We start from the raw sequence: 26608 nt of genomic DNA on the forward strand, positions 1-26608 counted from the left end.
GCTTGTTGAAAATCGGACCATGCTTTAAGAAATGAAGAAATGCTCTTACTGTGCACTCTCATTGAGACTGATACAAGATCACTTAAACTCACCTCACAGTAGATTTATGTTCAAATTACCACTTTCATAGTTTAGCCTTTTATCATGCTAACATTTGCTAACAGAAAGTTTAGCTGAGGCTTTTAGGAACTGAATGTCTGGACAAAGTGTTTGTCAATCTGTCTGTTAGACTCAAAAGTATTTCACAGGATAAGTGAAGATTTTGACCTCAGGAGGTTTCTAGAGGAAAGGTCAGGGGATCACCTGCCATTACATGGACCAAGACTGACTAACAGACAGGTCGACACTGACAGTTATAGAGCTATGGCTTAATTATTGTAACTGACAAGACTTTCAGCTGGATAATATTTACATTTAAAGCTCCTAATTTTGGGCTGGTTATGAAACTATCAAAGCAAATAAAAACCATCAGGAAGAAGATCAATTATTTCTGTATTGAAGGTTTAATCTCTGAAACTAATGGGGGGGGGGGGGGGGGGGGGGGGGGGGGGTTGGAGGTGTCAGACAAGGTCATTTAAAAAACACAGCAGAAACAGCCTCTTTTTTACTTTACATTTGTTACATTTTATGCAAATATTCACATTGGGTGACATGTTTGACAGATAAAATACATGAGGTTGAGATGTTTTTTTTCTTTAAAAATTAACATAACAATTAACATACACATTTACAGGTCCAAATCAGCAAATAGATGGGAAGTACTGCTTTGTCACTCGGGGTGCCAAAATCCAAACATTGCAAAAGTTCCTCACAGGTGCTTTAAGGTTTGATACATTTTGATCAAAGATACAACTCCAAAATCTTCACCCTAACAAATATTCTTTACATACCCTTGAAATTACAAACCATTTAGATAAATGAGAGAGAGAGAGAGAGAGAGAGAGATAGAGAGAGAGAGAGAGAGAGCCCTGTTTTGTCTTTGGTTGGTTGATTCATTACTCAATTCTTGTTCTAACACTTCTGGAAGGTTTAAACTTTTCTTTTTGTTGATCAGCGCTATGAGTTTCAGCCATTTTATGTTGCCTTCATTTCAAATGACAGAGCCGGCCGGTTGCTTTAAATGAATAATGAATTTCATCACCTTCTGTAATATGAGCACATCTTGTCTCAAGGCGGCAGTGTGCATTGTCCAGAAAAGGACAGAAGCCTAATTACTTAGTAACTGCGTTTGGGAGACCAGGCTAATCTCTTATGGGTTTCTTCAACAGATGTGTCCAATTAATGGCCTGTCTTTGAAGAAGTTTAGATGCTCACTACACTGGGAATTTTATTTCAGAGGAAATTGCTCGCCTTATTTCTGATGAGTAGACTCTTAATCACAGCTTTCATTATTTTTCTCTCCTTCTGATCTTAAATAACTGCTAATTTTTTTTACTGATCTAAAGCCAGTTATTAATGTTAATGACCTGGATAGAACAGATAGGGCTAATAGATAACATCCATGGTCAGAGTCATTAATTCACTGATGTTAGACAGCAGGAAAGCTGCCTGGGCAATTACACATGAGGGATTATTATCTTGTTAAATGAAAGAAGGAGAGGGCACAGCAGTCATTTCTCAACATAGAAGAAAACTGAGGGCAGAGAACCCGACACATTAAAATGAGCCCTTTGTATTATGAGTGAGGATTGGTGGATAGGAGGGACATCCTATAAACTATCATTCTCTACTTGTATGCAGAAGCACTAGTCCTGTTTTCCTTGAATGTAGGAGTGTTGTTTGAGAGGACCCTTACAGTCATTGAAGCTGAGGAGTTAAGGCTGTCCAGAAACGCTTAATAGATCTGTGCCACTGCACCCCCACTGCTCTGCAGAAGCCTGTCACCTAGCATGTACATGCATTTAGGCTTATTTACCTCGATCCTGCCGGCTGGCTGACAGGCACGTCTCTCTGCTGGAGATGCAACAACGTTGTCTGGCAACCCCTTTTTCAGAGAGTGTTGTGAAATGGACAGCCCATTACAAAGAGTGACAACCAGAGTGATGTGCAACAAATTAAAAAAAAAACATATCAGGAAAAAGAAAAGCCCATCATCTTTTCATTTCTCATATTATGCTCTCCAGTGCTCATAACATGGACTTCAATTATGTGAAATCATCTTGACCCACAGTAGGAGCACAATGACTCTGCCAGACACATGCACTCATTACTCTTCTTCAAATCAAACATAAGATACCTAAGTATTTTTACCTTTAGTTGCATTAATGGAGTTAAAACCTCAGGGTTAGCTATGGAGATTTTCTTTCTCACTTCCAACCTCTCTTGTTGGTATTGTGACACTTACAGCCATTGAAAAATTAAACTGCTGCATTAGTAAACATCTAAATATCATCCTGACAACTCATTAAATATTAACCCGCTGTTTTTCACACAAACAGTTTTGTACTGAAACTTTAAAAGAGAGAAAGCCTTGTCCAAGTTTGTAACTTTCAAACCTACCATCCCCTCTCAGTATCATTTTCCGCCTCAAATCGTGAATATTTAATTTAATTGGAAGTCAGTGAATATAAAACCCCCAATTTTTCCAGCAAAGACTTAACATGTAGACCTACAACTGAAAAGTTGCATTTGATCATTTACAGAGCACAAATTGGCATTTATTTGAAACATGAACATACAGTACCAAGAAAAATACAAAAATGCACTTTCAAAGGAAAACACATTTCAACATCCAAAGATAAAAGAAAATCAGAAAACAGTCGATTCCTCTTAAATTTCCATGTTTTTTCTCATTGTTTTTGCAGTATCTTCTAACACAGTTCATTCTTACCCATTATCCCTGAATGGATTGCACATGATCGAGTCTGCACTTTGGTGTTAGAGGGACAGGTGTCATGATTTGTGAGATGACACCAGACGTTTGAGACACAGAGGCGTACACCTCCAAAGACAGCTGTGTGTGTTCTATACATTCTGTTGTTCAATTGAACTCTTGTCCAATACATTGCCTATTAAAATACAGAGGTTATAAAAAATACTTTTTACTAGTTCAGCAATAATGACTCCTATATTTGTATATGTTCATAAATAATTCAATACATAGATAAATAGATATTCTGTGTGTGGATTATAAACTTTCAAAAAAGTATTTTTTTCTGTAATACAGGAGTGACTACAAATACTGAAATGCTCAAGGGTAGTTGTCAACCCTGAAGTCCGTTAGAATTGGTGAAAGGCCAGAGAGTTTACATGCAGATTGGCGCTGGTGTTGTGTGCCAATGTCCCCTCTCGCCTTGCCAGTCTCTAGCTCCGCTGGCACTCGTTCTTACTGCAGGTGGCCTGACGCTCGATCTGCCATGTGCCCTCCTCGTATGTGCAGTAGCAGATTGTACACTCGTCAATCTTCACCTCTCGACCAGCCGGTATCACTGCTGTGTCCGCATAGCAATTTGGTCCTGTAGGTGGTACGACAGAAAAAAGGAAATGTAGAGCAAATAGAAAATAGGTCTTTTGAAAATGGCAACTCATATTTGTCTTCTCTTTTTTTTTTTTTTTTCATAAACTTATTTTGGGCTTTTTGTGCCTTTAATGGAGCGATAGAACAGTGGATCAATCAATCAATCAATTTTTATTTGTATAGCGTCAACTCATAACAAGAGTCGGAAATCAGGGAGAGAGAGAGAGTGGGGAATGACCTGCGGGAAAGGAGCCACAGGCTGGACCCGAACCTGGACCGCCCGCCTGGAAGACCACATCCTCCACACATGGGGCGCACGCTCCAACTACTACTACAAACTACATGTTTCTCTGCGCCATGTTTCATAATTTGGTAGAATGAGCCCTTACAGTACATGATTTGCTCTGCTCCTGTGTTTGTATACATTGCTATAAATGTAGTTTGGTCAACATAATGAACAGAAACCTGCTAAGTTCAGTTAATGTTTCACTGATAAAAAATCAGAGTTGATCTACACAGTCAGAAAAAAAAAATATCCTTGACTTGGTGTTGGAGTCAAAAGAATAATATCACCGAGGTCACACTCGTCTGGGATTTTTTAGTGCTTCAAGGCCCACCAAGGATCATTCAATATGCAAAAATGTATTTTAAGGACTGGGCACACAACTGAAAGTAACCTTTCTTTTGTGCTGGTCAAAGGATCCCATTCAGTTTGAAATTCTCTGCATTCACAGACACCCTGGACGCAGCTGATATATGGAATAATCAGGCAGTGACGATTATCCAAAACTATATTTTGTCACCAAAGGTTGCATGTGAATCAATGTGTTGACTGTTGACCCTGATTTATTAAAGAGTTTATTTCACACAGATTAACAGTTTAAGCACACTTCTTTAATGACCTTTGTCACAACCAATCTTCAAATGTCAGAAAAACAATACCTGTTCTACAATTCTACAATTCACTTAGCAGACGCTTTTATCCAAAGCGACGTACATCAGAGAGTAAGTACAACACAAGCAAGGATCTAGAGAGGAGGAGACAACAACAGGAAGTGCAAACGATCAGCTTTGAGTCTGATTGGACACACAGGTGCTGACAGGAAGTGACCAGAGGCAAAGCACAACATTGAGGGCAGTTCTTGAGAGCTCTAATCAGTATAGAAACCATCTTATAAGTCGTCGTTATCAAACAAAAACCATCGTCATTACCATCATCATCATCAATGATATGGAGACCATCATCATTAAGTTAGTAGGTATTCATGAAAGAGCTGGGTCTTTAGCTTTTTCTTAAAGGTGCAGAGGGACTCTGCAGATCCAATGGAGTTTGTTAGTTCATTCCACCACCGGGGGGCGACAGAGGAGAAGAGTCTAGTCAGAGACTTAGGACCCTGTTGTGAAGGTTGGATCAGACGCCTTTCATTGGCAGAGCATAGTGGGCGGGAGGGAGTGTACACCTGTTCCCAGCTAGTTACTTATAGATTTACCATCCATTAGGGCAATAACAGGCAGAACCTACCAAATAGCCTCAGATACTTAGCTCCATCTATATCCAACGAGACACAAGAGTTTGATTTCTACATTTTTTAATTGGCCAAACCTGCATGCTCTAAATCGTTGGTTAATGGCCTTGTTTTATAGCAATGAAACTGAGCACAGAGACATATTGACAGAGGACTTTTTGAAGCCTTCATTTTTGTAGTTTATATTCCCTTTTCCATAAAAAGCTGACAGATGTGGTACTACCCTATTTATCCACTATTGCTCTTAGTAATATCTGAGTACCTCATCATTTCAACAAAAACGACTTGTTGGGGGGGTCGGGGTTGGGGGTTGGTTTGGGGGTATTGGAGTGTTTTATAAGACTGAAGCTGAAGTAGGTCGATGCTCTGACAGAGTGATTGAATTTTATTACCTCATTCAGATGTTCATTTCGATATAAGAGCATACAGAGTGTATAAAAGAGAATGGAGCAGAATCACCCTGTCATATATTGCAGCTTTCTGCAAAGACTAATGAAAGAAAACCCTCCATGAGAAAATACAATGTGGAATGAAGGCCAATGGGACACTAGTTTGAAAGTAGGACAGGACTTCACTTATTGTTTTCCTTTCTACTTTTAGACGCCATATCAGTTGCAATAACCAGATTTCCACATGGAGTTCACTGCAGTTAGTCATCTTGTTTCTTTAAGATAGCTCCATGACATCCCAGCATACTTTAATGCAGTAAGAAAAAAATGAACAGTAGAGACTCAATGTGCTGGCCTTCTTTTCATTTGTCTGAGTGGAAAATGGGTTCTCACATCTGGACTTTTATTCATTATGTCCTAAAATAGTGTTACAAGAGGCACAGAAAATGGAAACACAATGATTGGTTCTCTTTGGCGGCAGTGGCCATCGCTTACAGAATAACACCCATTTAAAATGTCCAACATCATCCCTGGGGTGACTTAAAAGTGGTTCCTGATATTCCTTCACATCTGCAATGATTCATCAATTGGCCTTGTATCTGCAGCTAATAACAGTTATATATTGGTCATCATTACCATGTTCTTCACATCACTGAGTGACCTCTTGTTATTAGATGTTGAGGAGAATTTCATTCATTTCCAATCCGGACAGATGAATCCTGGGATTTCAGATTACACTGTATTCTTAAGGAGCTGACCAGTACCATTATTTCTTTGACTCTCTAGTTCTGGGACTCACAAATGTAAACCAGTTATATTTCTTAGGAACTTTTGACACTCCTTAGATTGTCTACACTGCCAGAAAAGTATAGATGTAGTGGATTGCGGCCTTCCTGTCAGATTTTACTTCATTAGTGAAATGCACACAGCGGGAATTGTGCATAAAATCAAAAGTTTGAATGTAGTTATCTTTCCCAGGACTCTTTTTTATAATTTTGAAGCAAACTGAATTTCACAAATAAAAATTGACTAATCAAGTCTTATATTTATGTACAGAAAATCTTCTAGACAAGCCTACAACATCAAAAAAGTGTTCCTCTTTGTGTCACCTACCCGACTTTAGTACAATGATGTGAAGGCTTTTGTCCGATGAAAGTGCCTCTGTCCTACACTAGTGGCTCATAAATCATCCATTATCTCCAAAGCCGCACAGCAAAATATAAACACTGCAGAAATTGCTTCCACTGCATCAGGTATAGCATAACAATGGCTATTCTCCTTAAACTAACAAGGTCTTGAGACACTTTGTTGTATAATTAAGATACTGATAAATAGGGAGTCTTCCAGCTGCAGCCACCTCATTTCATTGGATGTCTGCATCCAGGAGGAGCGTGTTGGCACATCAATCAATGTGAACAGTTTGCCGAGGCCTGTCAAAATGTCAACCCTAACACATTTATAAGTCTTCAGATGAACACGCACACAGCCTATCTGAATAACAACTCATCCTGTGGCCCAGACTGCTGTCGCTTCTTATTCATCATCATTAGCAGCATTTAGAACACAGCATCTCACACAAAAGACGTATATGTCAAGGATATCTTTGGAGAGAAAAAAATGCACAAAATAATCATGCACTTAACAAAATAAATGGGAAGTACTTCCCCTAGGGCTGGGATTAAACCTCAACATGTCAGCCAGTCATTGCAGCTGCCGTGACACTCATTTGAGTTAATTAATGCATGGACTCGGCACCAGCGTGCTTACTCATTGCTATTGCCTTATTATTCTGCCATTCATATAACACCCACCTTTTTGTCATTCCTTTATTAACACAACATAACCCCATATCTCCATCACTCTCTGTTTTTGTCTACCTCTCATTCTCTGTGGCTGGAAGATATTTTTATAGGCACATCAGGCCTCCCAGGAGCTTTTCAATGACACCCAAAGAGGCACAGACAAATGGACTGTGCGTGTGCATGAACAGTTGGACCAAAACTGTCACCACAGCGTGCTCGAAGGTGGCATAGACAGTATGTGAAAAAGATAGCCATTAGCACCTGTGGCTTTTGGCTCTGAAGCAGAGTCTGAAAATGGACAGGAAAATGTGGATGCATCCAGATCATAACACCGCTTAATTCTGAAATCTTAGAAACCTGCAGAGCTCCATTATGGGGTAATGGAAATGGAAGAATAGCAGGAATCACTCAACTTAATGCATTTCTTGAGTACATTTGCATTATAAATGCAGAATAAAAACGACCTTGCTTTGTAAAGACTGAAAGTGGAGGAAGTTTGCACAGAGATATGATTTAGTAACAACATAAATTATTTCTTAAAGAGGTGCTGTGTGAAACGGATTTGGACTTTGAAATATGAGCTGCATCACATTACAGCTGCAGACAGTTCTTTTTATAGTTATTTACATTTCCTTAGAGCCAACTGATATGAATTTTTATTTTGCATATGGTGTCTCCGGCAAATGTACCAACTGATAATCTCTGAGGCTGAAAAACCCAGCTGCACCCAAGAAGCACGACTGTCACTACAAATGTCCTTCACAGACATGGCACCACAATCCCCGGCCAGAAATCACAGCAGTGTCCAGGTAATAGACTTTACAGGAAGTGCTTTGTTTAATTTACCTGCACAACGAGTGTAGATAAAAGTTCTGATGTCTGTCTAGTAGACCTTTTCATTCAGTTTTTTGATTTTTGATTTCTGCATTAGGAAATATTCATTTGCTAGTTACACTCACAATGGCTTTTGCTCAGAAGAAAACAGAAAATCACATGTAGCGATCTGACCACTTAGTGACCCAGCAGGACTCTAATTGTTAAGACATAATGTGACCAACAATTACCTTCATTATAGTGCCCTTTCTCTTTTGTTATCAAAACTCCTAAGTCCAGTAATGGAAATGGCCTTCAGATAGTAAAATATAGGACCAAATTAAATCAAGGGAGAAAATGAAAGGGGAAAATAATTTCAACCTTTTGTGAATATATGTCATTAAGAAAAATGTCCTTCTTTTCACTGACCAATTATCCACAAATTAAATCATTGCAGACTTATTATTGTTGATAACATCTTGGCCATTGAGTAAAAACACTGTTTATTAACGGTTTGCCTAACCCTAGCCGTGACATCATAGCTTATTAACTGTCACTAAAAGCTCAATGAGCCTGTGACGCTTTTAGATTTCTCCACATTCTACGGATAATGTGTATTTTAATGGCTTGAAATACATTTATCTTCAGGCTAAATCAGAAACAGAGGAAGAAGGAGTAAAGAATGATGAGCAACTCAGTAAAATAAAAATAATTGATGAAAATCTTCTTGTAAGATTAAAACTTCCAGCCTCGCAATAATTACAATGAGATGTGTGGTCTTGATTTGTTTCTTCAGATCTTCTCATGACAGCTGCAGAACTGCCACTCTTAGTTCATTTTCAGTAACCTGCAGCTTTGATCTGTATTTTGTATTAATTAAGGCAACTACAGAAATACCTATCTCACACAGGTAGGATTTGTGCAAAAGGAAGGAGTCTGTGTCTCTCTCTTCATTACCCATCGTTGTGCAGGTGAGGCCGAAGGCGAGATATGACTCATCTTATTTCCTTGTCTTTGTTTTAGTAGTTGCGACATCTGGTGTGGATTCATTGCGAGGCTAACGTTAACTATGCTTTGCTGTCAGTGCAAAACAGTGTGCATTGTTTTTTTATGTAGTCCCCCCCCCGCATGCTGCAGCTTCACAGTGTTCAATGGCGGCTGCCATTTTCCTAAGCTCTTTTTGCCCTCCAGTCCTCTGCGCCAGTCACTTGACTGAAAACTATGAGTATGGTGCTATCTCCAAATGCAAGGGACTTCACTGTGTGGAAGCCCAGGTGCAACTAAATCAGAATTTCAAATAACATTAGCAGTCCTGCTCATTATTGTGAGAGGTGTTAGAGACACTCCAGCAAATGCAGACACATTTGCATTAAATCCTCAATCACTTCCCTTGTCAAAGATTTACATTGAAGCAGTATCTTTGCAATGATGCAGAAAGTTTGCTTGGGATATGTATCCTGCAGGTTTCAGCCAACATGCATTTATTAACTGAGGCTTGCTCTGTTTGCTGAATTATTGCTAGTCTGTGTTGTCAGGATAAGATGGAGGCTCCTCCAATTAGACCACAACCACAACATTTCACATCCACATTAACAACATTCAATGTGTTCCTTTATAAAAAAAAATGTTAAAAAAAAAACTGTTACGTCTAAAAAGGTCCTTTTATGATTCATGCCTGTCTTTATTTAAATGAGTCTCTATCCCTCTTGGCAACCAGGCAACCATGTCCTGTGTTGCTCTGTTTGAAGTGATTTTGGCTTGGGTTCAGACTGTTTATCACACCCCCAAGATTAGTGTTGACCCTAATGTCTGAATCTTGAAGAGCACCACTTGTTTCCTCATGCGTTGCCAAGGAGATACCCTGTAAGAGCAAAGGACAAGAGGGAGGGAGCTGTGGCCAAGGTGCAGATGAGAGAGACATCTTCTTCATTTACTTTTTTTAACCGATCTTTCTAAATAGCTACTACTAGAGAGGAAATATGTGGCTTAAAATTCAAAACCAGCACTTCATTGTCTTTTAAACCATATGTTGTAGTAACACTTCAAGCAGAAAATAAATACAAAAATAAAGATACGATGTCTTTCCTCTTTGACTTGTATTGAGTAGGTGCTCTTTGAAATAATCAATTTTGTTTAATTAAACTTTCTGTCAGCGAGTGAATGATGGTAACAAACTTTTCCAGGGTATGACACCATTTAATTGCAATGTGTTCCAGTGCTTTGAGATAATGAGTAAAAAATGATGAGAACCTGCCTCCATTCACAGCTGTTCTTTGATATTCATGAACAACTGTCTGGGGTGGATGTTAGCGATACCTCTCACTTTCATCTTCCTCCCCTGGCTCTTCCCCAAGTGTCTCCTCGCATACAGGCTGAATAACACATCTGAGACAGGGTGCTCTACCATAAGAATTGATTTAGCATGCCTGAAAAGGCCAAGATAATGCCCGTGCATATTTGATGGATGCATCAAACACTAAAATACTTCATGGTGATCTATATCAATAGTTAGAAACATTGGTAAAGAGGAGAATGATCAGCTGTTAGGTGGTAATGGTTTGAAAGACAACATTTCTTTGTTGAAAAAGAAAACACATTTTTCTAACCTTTTTCTTTACAGATCTTGTAATCATCTCATTTGTACAATTTTCTTACTTTTATCTCCTTTTTTAAATACTTAGATATAAAAAATGTAAATTCACAACAGGTTTCTTTCCTTTTTTGTGAGCAATACACATCATGTTGAGTACTCAATACTTTCCCATTAATGAGCTAAGCTTTGATGTGACACTACAGGTGCAGCAGCGTACCTGAGAGGTCTTAACATCTGTCTACACTTCACACAACAGCTGTAGAGAAGGAAAACAACACCACCTGAACTGAAACTCCCCGAGACCTCCAATAACCTTATTTTAACATCAGCAGGATTTCATCATGGCGACTGCAGCGCAGCACTTTGAGCACGGCATGATCAACAGTGGCGTGATGGGAGTTGACAATCATTGATCCTCCTCATTTAAATCACGGTTCCTGCAATACCTGGCGACAAAGCTTCATGAATAAAAGACAAAGTGAAATCCAATTTCTAATCGTTTTGATATTGATACAAGCTGAAGGGAGATCAGAGGTGTCTTCAGAATGAGGTCTCATTTACTTCTGAGCATGTCAGATTAATATACAATTATTTTACAAGGTTTACCATGTGTAGTTTATTCATACATGTTGTGTGTTTTGGTGTCATATTTAGCGGGAGGTGAGCTGCAGATGCAAATTGAAGCGTAAGACAGCAAGTCTTTAGAGCGACTTATTTTTGATGGATTGTTCTATGTCAGGGACCTCAATTTTCTCCAGTAGACAGAAGGTGATCACCAGACTGCAGAGGCTGACTCTGACAAATGTTTTGTGATTGAGGAGAATGTTGACACCTCCTGTTTACATGATGACAACCCCAGAAGCTCTGTTAATCGAATCCGAGTCAGAAATATTCCCTGTCAAATAAGAGGTTAGAAAGCCACTCTGATTAATTAGCATTTGGAGGTCTCGTACTCACAGCCATTCAGAATATGTTAAAACATCAGCAGGAGGAAGATAATTAAAGAGTGTCTAAATCATTTCACAAACCTGAATATAGATTTGTCTTAAGCATTAAACGCTCACCTGCTCAAGTTCTATGCAGCCTTACTGCTGCACAGTTAATGCACCTATATGCTGCTAAAGGTGTTTCTGGATCTTCATAGGACCACTATGCTCCTGTATAATAATGATAAAAAGTAACAGAGGTTCCATTACATTAAAAGGACAAAAGTCTTAATTTCAGATATGTGTCGATTAAAAATGTTTCACTTGAAAAAATGTTTGGGTCTCAACAAAGAACCGTCAGATTCAAAGTAGAGGTTGCACAAAATCTCAACGTTAGTCCCCATATTTAAACGCTAGGTTTTCCATTATTGAAATTCCAAATGTATTTTTCTTTGTGGGAGGAGGTAATGTGAGCTGGTTTGGTTGTACCTGAAACTCTTAAGATTGAGCCATCATGACAAAAGAGGAAAAACTCTGTCAGAAATATGGAGTTCTCTGATAAAGATTCAATACACAGTTGCAGGTTTCTTCGATGTGAAAAGTGACAGTACAATCCAGAGTGACAGATTTATGTTTGAATATATTTTGGCCTCTACATTGTAGATTCACATTGTGTCATAATCAACAATGAAACACTGTTCCATATTGTGATCCATATTAACTCAGTCATACCACTCACAGCACAAACATGTATACTTGGAGACCTCCATAGCTTTAATGATGTTTCCTCAAAGAACAAAAAAATGTTTCTCTCTGTTTGTATGGTCACAAAAAAAGTCATCATGGCTAATTGGATTGAATTAAACGCACCATCTTATAAAGAATGGATCACTGAAGCAATGGTAATAACCAGGTTAGAAAAGGTAGCTTTCAGGCTGCAAAATAACAAGCAGGAATACACAGAAACATGGGCTTCACTGGAAAATTATTTAATATCACTAACAATAAACAACAACAAAATAATTCATTAATTAAAACAATAGAAATATGTATGACTGTGTACGTTTGTGTGTATATATATATGTATATATATATGACTGTATATATGCATGTAAATATATGCCATCATCACTCAAGTTTTACTTAGCGTTTGCAAAATGTCTTGTTTCTTGATCTGCCAAGTGATTCTCTTTTTCTTTTTCTGCGGCTTATTTCAATACAATTCTTAGCTTTCCTGGTTTACGGTTAGATGAAACCTGTTCGGTTACAAATGTTTGCTGATATGTTGAGTAACTGATTCTTCCTTCTGTTTACTATCTTTGTTATCTTCCATTTATAAAGATTGGGGTGGGATGGGGAGGGGGGAGGGGGGAGGGCAGGAACTGGTTTGATGGTTGATGGAGGCGGTAAGGGTCTTGCTTTTCTGCTTTTTTACTTTTTGTTCGTTTTTGTTTTGCTTTGTTTCTTTTGTTTGTTTTTTCTTTGTTTTACTGTGTTTTGTTTTGTCCTGGCTTTATGGAGCGGTGAAGTGTACCTCTTGTGTTTTTGTTTGTCTATTGGGTGTTACTATAATAAAAATGATAAAAAAAACAAAAAAACAATGAAACACTGTTTACTACTTTTTTTTTTTTACCACTGCTCGAACATCTCCCTCTGATTGGCTTTTTCTACACAACAATAGCAGCCAGTGGTGATGGAAGTTCTGGTACTTAAAGCCCTCTGACATACCAAACTAAGGGAAAAAAAACTATATAATTAAAACGAATCGAGATAAACTTAGAGCATTTTTTAATTATTATTTTATTATACACCTTCCAGGTTTGAAAAAGTGATGTCGTTGTCAAAATTAAGAAGTTTAGATGGAGTTGTATTCCCTATGCATGCTTTAAGCTCTGTGTATATATACAGTACATATTCCCATTTCCCATTCACAGATATAGTTATGTTTACATGTGTCTACATCTGTCTGATCACTGCCCACACATCTTTATCTATTTTGTAATTTAACTTTTGTATTCAACTTGACACTTTATATTTTTGGTTTAAATTTGTTGTCTACCTGCACTGTAGTTATTTTACTGCTATGTGTGCATTTGAATTGCCCAAAATAAAAATAAAGTTTTTTGAATTTACTTTAATTATATTTCCCAAAAAACAAGGGATGGTCTCACTTAGCAGGTGCATCAAATCCTGTTATTGCAGTCCTGGTAAAAGCTCATATATGTAAATGCAGCCAGTATACAGTACAGTGCAGGCTCTTTCAAAGAACACATTATACAACCGTTTCACAGGCTGAGTCATACTGCTCATGATGACTAAACTTGACTCAATGTGTAGAATCTGTCTAGTGCCTCTTTAACATCAAATGTAGAATCCCAGTGAACTGTAATAAAACATATTTTAATTCAGACTGTGCACGGGTAAATTGTGTTTTGTAAGTTTGTGTCAGACATAGTGAACTCTGTTTATTGAATGGTAATATGTGATAATCTTATGGTAATAGGACTGATGCCATCTCAAAACTGAAAATCCTTATCGGCTGGATGAGCGCATGGATTTAGTGGGACTTTGGAATATAGATTCATACTCCCTTCAGTTTGCAGCATCTCTACATGCTGTACTGTATACAGCTGTCTTCTAGACTGATGTGCCTGTGAACACAACCCATCCAATCAGCTGGGCATTTCACAGGGGGAAACATGGCGCACTGCCCATACTCTGCACAAGCCATCTCAGCATGATCAATATATGCATATACAAAAAGTGGGTGAACAGCAGAAAAAGGGGAACAAAAGACCAACATGTATTCCCAAAGATTAAGTAAGCAAATATTAATAGATTGAGTAATGCGCCATGACTACCAATGTTTTCAACTCCTTATCTCAGGAGGTTAGGAGACAGGCTTTTAGTATGAGTGGGACAACCTCTGACTGATAACTAGTCATGAACATTCATTACATGCAAATTATTGTCTATAGGGTTTAATGAGTTTAAAATGATACATGGTGTAATTAAAATGAATAAATGAGATGGTAGTCGTGCTCTAAATAATTTAAAAAAAAATCTAGTTAAATTATTCTCTTGCCATATTGTTTTCAAGTTTCCTTTGAGGAAAATCTAAAACACATGTTTTAGTGATTTCACTTCTGTTATTTTTTTCCCCTCTTGAGTTCACCATTTAAAGTGTAAACGCTCTGTGCCAACAAGACAAAATAAAGACGAAATATTCGCTTGCAGTTCAACTCCATAATGATAATAACAGTCCTGGTGTCTACTCATTTGTATTTGTTATGCACTGTGTGTGTTTTTCCATCACAGGGGATTTTTTCATCATGCACATTGCTTGCGATTGTTTATACTAGACAGGCTGCACTACTTCAAGATTCTAAGTCAAAGATACATATCGCAAGTCATCATTCTTTTTGCTGAAGGAAGCAATGTTGCTGACATTGCCATGTTGCATTAGAGTCACACCAAGAAAACAAGGGTACATAATCTAGGACATGCTGTCTGGAATCATCCAAAACAACTTCAGATAATCGACTCTGAGCCACAGTATTCCTTCTTCTCAGACGGGCCAATGCTTTCATACCACAGAATCAAAAAAAATGCGAGTGGATCTCACATTTTTGTACCAGACAGAAACAAAAAAATGTGAACGTAGAAAAGTGCTTCCATTGGATAAACTGAGATGTTATATGAGCTTAAGACCACAATGAGAATCTGGGATGTGTTTTAAATAAAAACCAACCCTGACTCATAAGTCACATTTTAGTTAAAATAGATCTCATCACATATGCTATCTGATATGGTGAGAGACTTTAACTCTGCTGTGCAGCATGCTGCATGCTGTGCTCTATGCCACCTTGGCCTTATAACTCCTGTTGTGGTGCCCTTTGGCAAAAAAAGATTTGACTCTTGTCTGCTCTTGTAGAGCTAGCCAGCAGCCCCCTACCAAAAGATCAATGTTGGGGAATAAAGTGCTGTTCAGCTCACCAGTCTTGCAAATGGGACAGCACTGATCCGGCTCGTACTCTGGATCCACACACTCTGTCTGAGGACAGGCTGATACGGAGCACAACACCTCTCCGCTTGGCTCACAGCGACACTTCTCACATGGAGATACCTGGGAAACAGTAAAGAAGTTTTAACAGTCACAGGTTCACATATATATGAGCGACTCAGTCTTCTCCTGTAATTATTTTCTTTTTCTTTGTCTCAATGTCTGTTTCTATTTTCGTCACTGTCTTTGTATTGCATAGCCACATAGATGTATACACACAGAAATACTCCTGCCTTTCTGGCTTGTTTAAGAGAGAGTGAATTCAGTGTCACAAAACTAAATCTATAGCAATGTCCTTCATCTTAACTTCATTGCTAATGAATGCCTCATTTTATGGTGAGCAGAGTAGACAATTGCACTTCACAGTCCAATCAAAGGATATGGAGAAATCAATATGAATGGGAAACAAAAAAAATGTCTTCACATTTCTTTGTGGTGTGAGAACAGAAGCATTAGAAAAGACTTGGATACCAAAGCATTCCTGCATGTCCTGAATTATAACACGCAGAAATAATAATAATTGCAGAGGCTCATAGTAAATAGCTTGAATAACATTAAGGTCCAATATTCATAGTGAAAGGCTTCTTTTTAGCATCCGTTTATATAAAGCCATATACCTTTAGTCTTAACGGGAGTGCAAAGGTTAATTTAACCAGTATTGCTGTAAATTGCAAAGGCTTTCGCCTCCGCATGGCACTCCACTGTGAAAAATGGAGCGAGGCAGCACTTAGTACAATGCCCCAGAACTTAGCAATCAAGCATAAAAAGTGCCTGTTGCTTAGTTTCAAAGCACCCCACTCCACTCCACACCACACAGCACAAAGGCTGACGTATGCCGCTTGTGGAAGTAGAGCTGTCTGTAGATTTCCCTCAGCAAAGACTTGACATAGAGCTGCCGGTAATACTCTGAGTTAAGGGAAGAAAATCCCACATTAGCCTTAACCTCCTGCTGAGACATTCACCAGCATAAAGGGAGGCATTAGGAGCTGATAAATGTTGCGTCCTTTGAAAAAAGTTACACCAGGATTTTGGTGCAATAGTGAGCCAAACCTTCAAAGTGTCAAAAGAAAAAAACATAAAAAGGCATCTCTGTGTTCTTCCCTCATAAACACCTGCATGCAGCAGCTACTCTGCAGAGATATATAACATTACTACAACTGTAACTCTGTCGCGTGTATCAACAAACTGAATATGGAAACACTCTGCTGAAGCTGCACTGCTACATTCAGCCTCCAGTTATACTCATGCATTGTGTAAGAAAAAAGACAAGTGCTGACCTTTGCCATTATAAATCTGCCTGCCTGTTTGGCTGCATGCTGTGAGGCAGGGTAACTAGTTTCTATGTAGTGCTTGTGATAAGCTCCATTAAACAGCGAGGAGTGTTTCTTCAGCACTTCTTTGTCTGAGCATGTTAAAAGTGAGTGAATGCAGTTTATGGGTTCACCTTAAATTCTTCCAGAGAGGTGTAGATCTTGCCCCGAAACTCGCAGTAGTTCTTTTTCTCCTTGCACTGCGGGCAGCATTGGCTAGTGTCCACCTTAATGCAGCGAGGATGAACCTTGGGGCATTCTGGCTTGGAGCACATCGGGCCCTCGTCCGTGCAGAGGCAAGGGCATGTGGAAGGGCCTGGAGTAAACTGCTCACCGATGGCAAACACAAATCCGCTCTCATCCATGCATCCTTTCCCCCTGTAGTCTGGGTAGGCGTACTCATCGATGGCGTCCAGGGACAGGGGGACGTCACTGGTGGGCCCCTCATCTATTTGGTTCAGGCTGTCAGATTCACTCCATAGTTCCTGAGTCTTTGCGCCCTTAGATTTTCGCGTCTGGGAATTAAGGTTGGGCTTGGTGCGGCTGCCGATGGTCCTGTTGGTGCCCAAGCCATTCATTTCTTCCTGCAGCTGTTGAGAGCTGAATCCCAGAAGCTCCTCAGGGGCCTGCTCATCCTGATGTTGGTCCTCCCTGGCTTGGGTCAACACCCTTTCTAGACGTTCTCGTGTGGCTGGTAAGGTCGCCACAGGATTGCACTGAGCGCTGCTCATCAGGAATCCAAGAACAAAGAAAACTTCTGCTGTCATGGCAACGTAGTGCAGCATCTCTCCCCACCACCAGCGAGGTGGGAAAACACCTTGGCTCACATAACACAATTCACATCTCAGGTGTGAGCCTGTCCATCTGGAAAGAGAAAATTAAACTGGGGTTATGTGCTCTGTATGTTGTCACTTTTTATCCCAGATGTGGGGTTTATTTCATTCAGCGAGTAGAACAGTGAAAGAAATTTGGTCAACTTAAGAACCCTTTTCCATTCTACAGAGTCTGACGCAAACCTGTAAGATCAGTGCATTGGATCATGGAGACAGGGTGTTTTAAAAGAGCCGTGCAAGAAAATCGATACTGCGTCATACTGTAGCACCTCCCTGCATCAATCGGCCCCAGCAGTGACAGAGTAAGAAGAGAATGGGCAAAGTCCTGAATCTAACCCTCTTAAGCTCCTGCTCCTCTTATGGAACAAAGACCCGGGATCAATGTCTGCTTTTTTTAACTGAATCACAGTCATCTGTTCAAGGGGGAAAATTGATTTGAAAATAGAACATAATTCCAGTCAGGAGAGATGAATTTACTATAGCTGACAAAAGTAGCAGTATAAATTTCAAAATGAAGCCAGATCTGCTCCTGCTTTTGCATAAAGCTGTATATCAAACTCTGCCCAAACAGAGCCCAATGAAAATATTTTTAGTTTATAGTTTTTAGTTTATATAGTTTTTTGGCATGTAAAGAGTTAATACTAAACATCATAAATAGAGTGAACTCCCAGGATCAGCTGCCGACATCACAGAAACTGCACATTTTTGAAAAGCTGCAGTCAAGGTGTTTGTTTTTGTCATATTCTTCTCTTGTTTTACTGCAGCATCTTGAAATTGAAATGCATACTATGATGTTTTCCTGCTTTCGATGGCCTACTTTGCCGCACCAAACTTTCAGCATCATGGCTGAGCTCCATTAAACAAGCTTCAGACATGGTGACATTCATGGCTTATTTTGAAAAAGAGAGAGGTTACTCATTATTGACTCACTCAACAATGACCAGCTTTGTCCCGTCTGAGTGTTTTCAAGAACAGTTCACCATATTGATAGATTTGTCAACCTCAATAAACACGGTCATGACAGAACAACAAGGAGCTTTTAACATTAAAGAGACACTAAGTGTCAAATAATCAAAAAGTCTGTTTTGGTGTATAGCCTACAAAAGAAGGGAGAGCATCGGACAACCAGTAACATTTATTATATCTGACTTAATGAAGCCAAAGTCTCTCCATGTGTTTTAAGTCATGCATCTTGATATTCATGTATTCTGATCCATTCTTTGGTGGAAGCCTAAAATTGACTGCTTGCACGACTGGTATTTGAGCTGCGTTTTAGCTGAATTGCTATGTTTGAGGCAGAACCCTTGGAGCTGCTGTGGAACAGAGAGGAGGCGGAACGAGGTGCATACCGATAACGCTGCTGCAGCTGAAAGAGAGGGAGAGAGAGAGATGAGCCCAAGCCTCATTAGTAAAAGGACCTCATTTGGTTCTTCTCAGCTTCACCTCTCCACCTTAACAGCTGTTACTGACTGTCACACAGTTAATGCTGGGACTGCTGCTGCTGCTGCCTTGCTGTACTCTCCGTCAGAGCTGAGCACTGGGTGGCCCTCAGGCTGCTTTTCAAATGGAAAGCCACAGCATCCAAACATTAAAAGGACAGGCTGCTCATAGACCTATATTTCTCTCATTGTTGACAACTCTCACAAAAACAAGCAACAATTTAATTCAACCAAGAAGTAGTTTAAAAGTGTAACCAATGGTACCTTTGGCTTATTGTGCTCTACTGTTGTTCAGAAAATTATTGAAAACACATAAATGTGCCACACTGTTGTACTGGCTGTTCGGTCCTTCACTACAGTGAGCATGAACGGTTTATCCGGGCCAATTCCATAGTGTGTGTTCTTCCTCTTGCTCCAGGCCGTATAACAGAGGCTCAAAAAACTTCCTCTCTTAGTACACAAAGGCACATAATGCTTGTGTACATTTATTTGTTTAGTTAAGCCACTGTCTGCAGTCCTAAGCCCTGGTATAGCAGCCATATCAAAACATCTACTGTGTGAACGTGTCAGTGCTTTGACTAATTGAAATACTACCTCACAGGAGGAAAAGCAGCTACCTCAGCATGCATACTACAATAACACAATCAGCACACAAGCTATATTACCCATAGCTATGTGAAACTTCATTTGTTTGTTTGATCTTTGAGGGACAACAGATGTGAGACTGCTGCACTGACCACAGGAAGCACATACTGTACATAGACTCGAGCCTTCCCTTAGTCCTTCACCAAACACAATACACCTCAGGATTAAGGCAGTGCTAACTAGACATAGGCTTAGCTCTGTTTATTCAATAACGCACTTTTCTATCTCTGTTTAGGTCAATGTTCAGTTGAGCAACATCTGTGTATTAATCCATTTCTTCTGATGTTATTTTTGTACATTTCCGTAACAGTTCTAATCGAATGTAGAGCAGTCCTGTAGGTAGAAATGATTTCATCTGTGATTGTCTTCAGCAGGAATGAATGGACTCAGGATAAAATGCCAATCAAAAAGTACAGAGACACAGTCATTATTATTTTTGGTCTCTTATTGACATTTTGTTAAGACTGAGACAAGAAACAATTATAGCATCCGTTTCCTTAAATGTTTTTGTTGTTTAACCAGTAAAAACTAAATGTTTCTGACCTTCTCTCTGACTACAAATTGATTTTGTTTTTTGCTTCATTCATTAAATCCTAATGCCATTTTTAAATACAACAGGTCTATTTTTTATACACTTATCATTAATTCTCAGCCACACAGTAAAATACAGGTCAAATGTCATTTGACTATAAAGGGTAGATTGAAACACTAATATGTCATATTTACGTAATCCACTGTTTAAAACTCTTATTTTTTCTCTGCACCCCTCTAGTTCAAGTGATGGAAAAAGTTCTTACATTTATATTGTTGCATATAAGCCATTAAGTGAAAGGTCATTGATTTATCTGTACCCTACAGCCATGCAGAGAACACTGTTAACTTTTTTTTGTATTTTTGCTGTTTGTTTGTTTTGCTTCACTGCTCTAGCTTCAATACTTGCAAAGATATATTCTAGCTGGAAAGAAGAAGACAACAACAACTACAAACTGTCAAAAACCTTAAACAATACATTGAGTTTCTCTCCATCTCTGCAGCAAAGTAAAGAAGCTTGTTTTATGCACTATTTTACGGGCAAACTCTACGTATGATTGAGTGTTATGGTCACATTATTTGTGATAACTTCAAACCGCTGTTCTCTTAAGTCCATTAAAGGATCATAACCAGCCGTCAAATCCTTTTTTAACTCTGCTCCAGTCCGAGTGATGCCGCACTCACACTAATCAACTCTCCACACATGTAAACAGCAGTTTACCAGGAGTTATATAAACCAACATCACTGAGTTCATTTCCACTACTGACACCTTTGAATGCCCACTTCAGAGCAAAAACAAAATCAGCTCTATTAGTGGAAAAACAACTCTCCAATTTAAACTACAATTTGATCTTAAGAAAACAAACACTTATTAATGCTGAAAATGAGCTGCTTTTGCTTGAAGACTGTTCTTTAACTGCACAGAACTAAGTGGTCATGTGGTTTGCTTGTTCGACATCTGCTGCCAGGACTCTGTGTGGCTCCAAGAACTGAATAACAAAGTGAAATTAGTGTAAAACTGCATCTACGTCCAGACGGAATGTTTTAATTAAAATAGAAATATGTATGAGAATGATAACAAAAAAGAGTTCTCTTAAACTTACCAGTACTTTGAAATGCAACAACATGCTGTTAATTTATCAATTTAATTGGCAGGAAAAACCAAAAGCCTCCCAGGCCTGAACATGCATGAAATTACCATCAACCAAGACCACCACCTTGCTGGGCTGTTAGACCTGTTAGTGGTCTAATGTTGTTTCTTTAATTGTTTTTCAATTAATAAGTTACATACTGATCAGAAGCTGTGTCAAGTTAAATAGATTTATGTTAAAACTAGCAAACAAACTATCCTCTGCTGGAGTAAAATAGGTCTTAGATATACAGAGCATATTACTAAAGTGTAATGATTGTGTGAAGACTTTAAATGAACTGATTTTCTCTTCCTTCTCCTCTGAGCCAGTCAGCTGCAGTCAGTCAGCACTCAAACCAGGGATGTGGAAGCTGTCAGCTCAAACCTGAAGTCACTGACAGATAATGACACCTTGTTTTTAGTTTGGGGTCTCAGAGACTCCTGCTGTTCAACATGGTAAAATACAAGAGGTTTTCTTTTGGGGCTCCATCTATAACTTTATTTGACAGGTTTCTTTTCTAAATAAGAAATCCACCATTCTTTTTGTATAAATTCTTATTTTTGAACTGACGTGACCCTCGAACCAAATGAATATCACCATGTAGAAATACAGTTAAAGCTCCTCATGATAAACTTTAATTTTGAGTCTATTTGGATGCCACCTGTGCTTAAAGCAGCACGTCTTGTGCACGTATAGGACAAAATCAACACATTACTAGTGTTTTGCTGGCAAATAAAAAATCTCATTGAACTCTCTTTTAACAGTCAGATGTATCACTCATTGGGAATTTTTGCTGTGGAAAAATGTCTGTTTCTGGTCTCCTTTGCTTCTGTTGGTCATATATTAATATCAGTCTGGTTCAGACCCAGTTCAAAAGTCCTACCTGTAGCTTTAAGTTCTTTGTATGGTAAACAGAATCATACATCTGATCATGCACAGGTTATTCTTTAATCCTCACTCACATTAAGTGGATGAGCCCAGTTTCTAGGAAAGGGTGGAGCTACCACTCTACTGCTCTCCTGCATATTGGATTATGATAACATCACAAAAAAAAATGTAAAAAAGCTATTTATACTGAAGCCAATGTAACACACACACACACACACACACACACACACACACACACACACACACACACACACACACACACACACACACACATACACACGCAATTGCACAAGTTAATGCTGCAAATGTTAGACCTTTGCCAGGCAATGATATCATTTTAGATATAATGAAGGGCACTCTTCCTGTCTGTGGCCACATAGGTACTTGTCAGTCTAAGTCTTACTGGCAAACTATATTTCTATGAGAAAAGTGAAATAATTTGAGTTTTTTTGTCTTTTCATAATTAAGGTCAAATTCACTGACTGACCCACAAAAGAAAAAGACCTGTCCTTTATGCTAATCAGCACATTGTCCCTTGAAATGCTGCAGCAGAAAGAAATACAATTACCTGTCATAAATGGCTAAATTAACCACAACATTTTGTTATGTATAAACATAGCAATTTAAATGTTGTTGTGCCCTCTGCTATTACTTTTGCGGACTGGTCATGTTTTCTCTTTCCCCTGACATTTAAACGTTACAGTGGCTTCCTGCACTATAGAGAATTAGCCTCAGTGTTTGCCAGTAGGAGCGGGTTCAGTCATTAGCATCAATGTAGATATAAATCCTTCTGTCAAAGGCCAAAGTTCTGTTTACATCTCAGGCTATTGAACATAGCCGGTTTGACCACTGAGGTGCAGACACAATGATTAATCAAGCAGGAATTCAACCTGGCTGTTAGTTCACGGTTCAATGATGCTCACCATCACATTGATTTATGACTCATGAATTATTGTCGTTTTCATTACCCAGCAGAGCGAATACGGCCCATAAGGCTTGACACAACAACCTGAGCTCTGAGTGAAATTTCTGCTCTGGCTCCACTAATAAGATACTGTTATTCATATAGATTGAATTGGAGGAGATTCAATAACACAAAGTGCAGCAGTTAAGTTGTGCTGTGGTTGACCTGCCTCTTGCTTTGTTCTCTCATGTCAGTCAGGAAGGATTCTTCCAACAGTTTGATAGCTGCTATCCCCAAACAATAATGCAATAGCAGTGCTCTCATCTCCAGGAATGATTCCACACAAGAGCTGAGATTTCTGTCTGATTGTTCTGTGTTATCAGCATTTGTTCTGAAGAGAAGTATGTAAAGGAATATCTGCAAATTTGATCTGACTGCTCTAAACTACATGGTGGCAGAAAATGATAGCAACAAAGAAAGAGACACAACATCATGCTTTTTTAAATTTCTGTTTAAGGCTACTGTTGTACTCGGTCTCGGAGAATAAAAAACTCCTGCGATGCCCGTCCGTAGAATCCCCCCGGATGTCATTCAAAGGAAAAACATCTCCTTGGGGCAGGAATTAACGCAGACAGACAATATGCCTTCACTGCTGTGTGCACGTAATTTATTTCTTAATTTATTTATTTCTCCTACTTACACAATTCTAACATCCCAACATGCCATTGATAGCACATATGGGGATGCAACAATTTACTTTGAGGTCTACTTCAATTTATGACAAAGCAGATCATGGGGGACGAGACGTGAGATGTTCAGACAGCGGTGGCTAGTGGGCTTGGATCTGACAGGGTTGAGAAAGTATTGAATTAATGATGCCACATTTAAAAACTCATTTTTAAACGGATAAACAGTGTGAAATGATGAAATCCAATTAGAGCAATAAGGGACACTAAGTAAGGATCCAAGTGTATTAAGCCATCTGCCAGTGAGTAAAGACCGCTGCAGGGCTGCCTAATTGAATTTTATCCTCTGACTGTAAATCTTGTGAGTGACCCAAATCAGAGGCAAGTTTGCCTAAACATGCAATGCAAAACCAACGGCCCTTGCAAAACTGTCATATAATCTTAATATTATGTGCGGTGGAACAAGGTGAGAATTTGCTCAAAGCCTGTTAGGAAGGCTGTAAGAGGAAATGCACTAAGAAGGAGGGCACAAAGCAGCTGGACTCTGTTCATGTTTCTCAAAAAAGACTTGAAAGACCTTGATGACAGCAAGCACCCATATGTGTCTCGACCAGAGGTGTGTTATCATTCATTTAAAAATGTTAAGAAATCCAAATTTGGTGAACTGAAAATTTGTAAAATAAATTAGCCTACTGAAAACAACTATGCAGCAAACACCTACTCAACAGGACACTGAGTTTAATAAATGAATAGTACAGTGCAGTATGTTTGGCTGCCTACTCGAGCCTGTGTAGGATGTTGCATTCTGGAGAGTGTAAACAGTCTGAGTCTTTGTGCAGCCACTGAATCCCTATGCTTCTGAGAACAGCCTCGGTCCTCTTTGCATCCAAATACCAACACAGCTGCCTCAGCTGATACCTGTGTGGCGTCTACAGGTGCAACAGTCACTACACTCTTAATTAGTTACTCCTTTCTAGTAGGCTGCTTTTGTCAGAGATGCAGGCTGATTATTTGGCAGGCATGCGTGAGATCAATATTCATGAATTTTACTCACAATCTAATTTCAATAAACAAACACATAGAGCAATGCATTCCCAGTCTTACTTAGCTGTTGTGAAACCACATCAGCACATTACTCTGACATGCATGACTAAAAATATGTATCCCACACACACCATCAAGACACGCAGTATTGTTCTAATTCACCTGTGATCCTCGTGGTCTCTCTGTATCCGTCAGCGCGCTGGGTTGCACAGCCTTCGGACTGCTGAACAGCGGAGCCACGACAGCAACAAATGATCTGCGGTGAAGAGATGAAAACTGACGCTCGTTAAGCGACTCAACAGCGCTGTTTCCCCGGAGGATGCTCAGGTCAGCAGCGTGTCGCGCTTAACTTGTCTCCACAGTGAGTGAAAGCGCTCCGTCTCCACCGAGCCGCTGCTGCAAGTGCCGCGGAGCTTCTGATGTCCCTGCTCTACACTGGCACTTTATTTCTCACGGTGACAAAAAAATAAATAATTTATTAATGGGATGAAAGCAGTCGCGTCCTGACGCTTCGTTCAGCCGATCGTCCACTAGATGGAGCAGTTTAAATTGATAGAGGAACAACAGTCGGGCAGTTAATTAGTGCCTGTGAAGTTCACACACTGATGTGATTTATAACTTAACTTCATTATCTCTTATAGAGAGGTCATTCTGATCACAGTTTAATGGTTGAGTGAAATACCCCCTAAGTACTTCCAGCCAACCTTATTTTAATGGCATTTGATTGGATTTAATCGAATAATGGTCTTTAGTAGGGCCTACTACTATCAGTAACAGTAGGCTTCTGGAAATGAACCACGCACGAGCCCCACTGTTCTAATGTGACGCTTATTGGTGTCACGTTTCTCAGTAGGCTAGTTAAGTCCTGAGTTTCCATGTCCTTAACAATAGATTGAACTTAAAAATAGGGTGGGGATAGCAAGAGCACATGGACATCTTCTAATGCATCTGGTAGGCCACTTATTTTGGTTTGTGTCGGCCGTTGCTGCGATACGTCATTTTACTATTTTAAAAGATATCACTCCGCCAATCACACTATTTCAAATAGCCTGTTACTCTTTAAAAAAAATAATGAGAATGTACGAAGTAAAAATAGACTATCAATGCAGGTACTTTATCTCAATAAATCTACAAAAAAATCAAATGATATAAAGACAGCCAAATTTACAATACTCTTAGGATCCCTTTTAGTGAAAAAAGGTTGATCACAGTTTAGTCCTGGTTCTGATATAAGGCAAAACAAAGTGATATATTCAAGCCTTATATGACTGTTTAAAAAAAATCAATAAAAGGATCTTTAAAATAACCTGGCTTAAATGCCACTGGTTTCCAATCTATTGCAAAGCACTGAATTGAGCCATTAAGACCTAGTTTCATAATATGTAGCCTGTTGTTGGTGTGTAACCAGCTTCTGCACAAATGTTTCTTATGTTACTTAAAAGTCTGTCAGCAGCCTACATGGAAACCGTGCATGCATTTCTTCCACACCGTCTCTCATTGAGCAGTGAAGAGACAGACATCATTTAGGACTTGTTGTGAAGGGCCATGATTTCTGGGAGTTAATCAAGGTGAGTGAAGAATATTGATTCTATAACTTCCTTTATTGCAAGTTGACAATTAAGTTGTCC

The 26608-nt window shown here is 39.2% G+C and overlaps 1 protein-coding gene across 1 annotated transcript; it reads right to left on the reverse strand.

Annotated features, from left to right (window-relative positions):
- Nucleotides 1-566: 566 nt before the first annotated feature.
- On the reverse strand, nt 567-25415 carry vwc2 (von Willebrand factor C domain containing 2). The gene is made up of 4 exons (XM_061040895.1): nt 25143-25415; nt 17014-17743; nt 15503-15632; nt 567-3455 (listed from the first exon to the last, which is right to left on the reverse strand). Exons 2-4 carry the CDS (start codon nt 17662-17664, stop codon nt 3304-3306), a joined length of 933 nt encoding a protein of 310 aa, XP_060896878.1. The 5' UTR covers nt 17665-17743; nt 25143-25415; the 3' UTR covers nt 567-3303.
- Between the last annotated feature and the right edge of the window lie 1193 nt (nt 25416-26608).

This window comes from Labrus mixtus, chromosome 6 (assembly GCF_963584025.1).
Source record: "Labrus mixtus chromosome 6, fLabMix1.1, whole genome shotgun sequence".
NCBI classification, from domain to species: Eukaryota; Metazoa; Chordata; class Actinopteri; order Labriformes; family Labridae; genus Labrus; species Labrus mixtus.

Bases quoted from the DNA above. Each gene is read 5' to 3' on its own strand.
- vwc2 (XM_061040895.1), bottom strand. From the start codon at position 17,664: ATGCTGCACTACGTTGCCATGACAGCAGAAGTTTTCTTTGTTCTTGGA. The intron at 15,633-17,013 runs GTGAACCCATAA...ACTGTTTCCCAG, and splicing joins CCTCTCTGGAAGAATTTAAG to GTATCTCCATGTGAGAAGTG. The intron at 3,456-15,502 runs GTGAGCTGAACA...TACCACCTACAG, and splicing joins CTGTCCCATTTGCAAGACTG to GACCAAATTGCTATGCGGAC.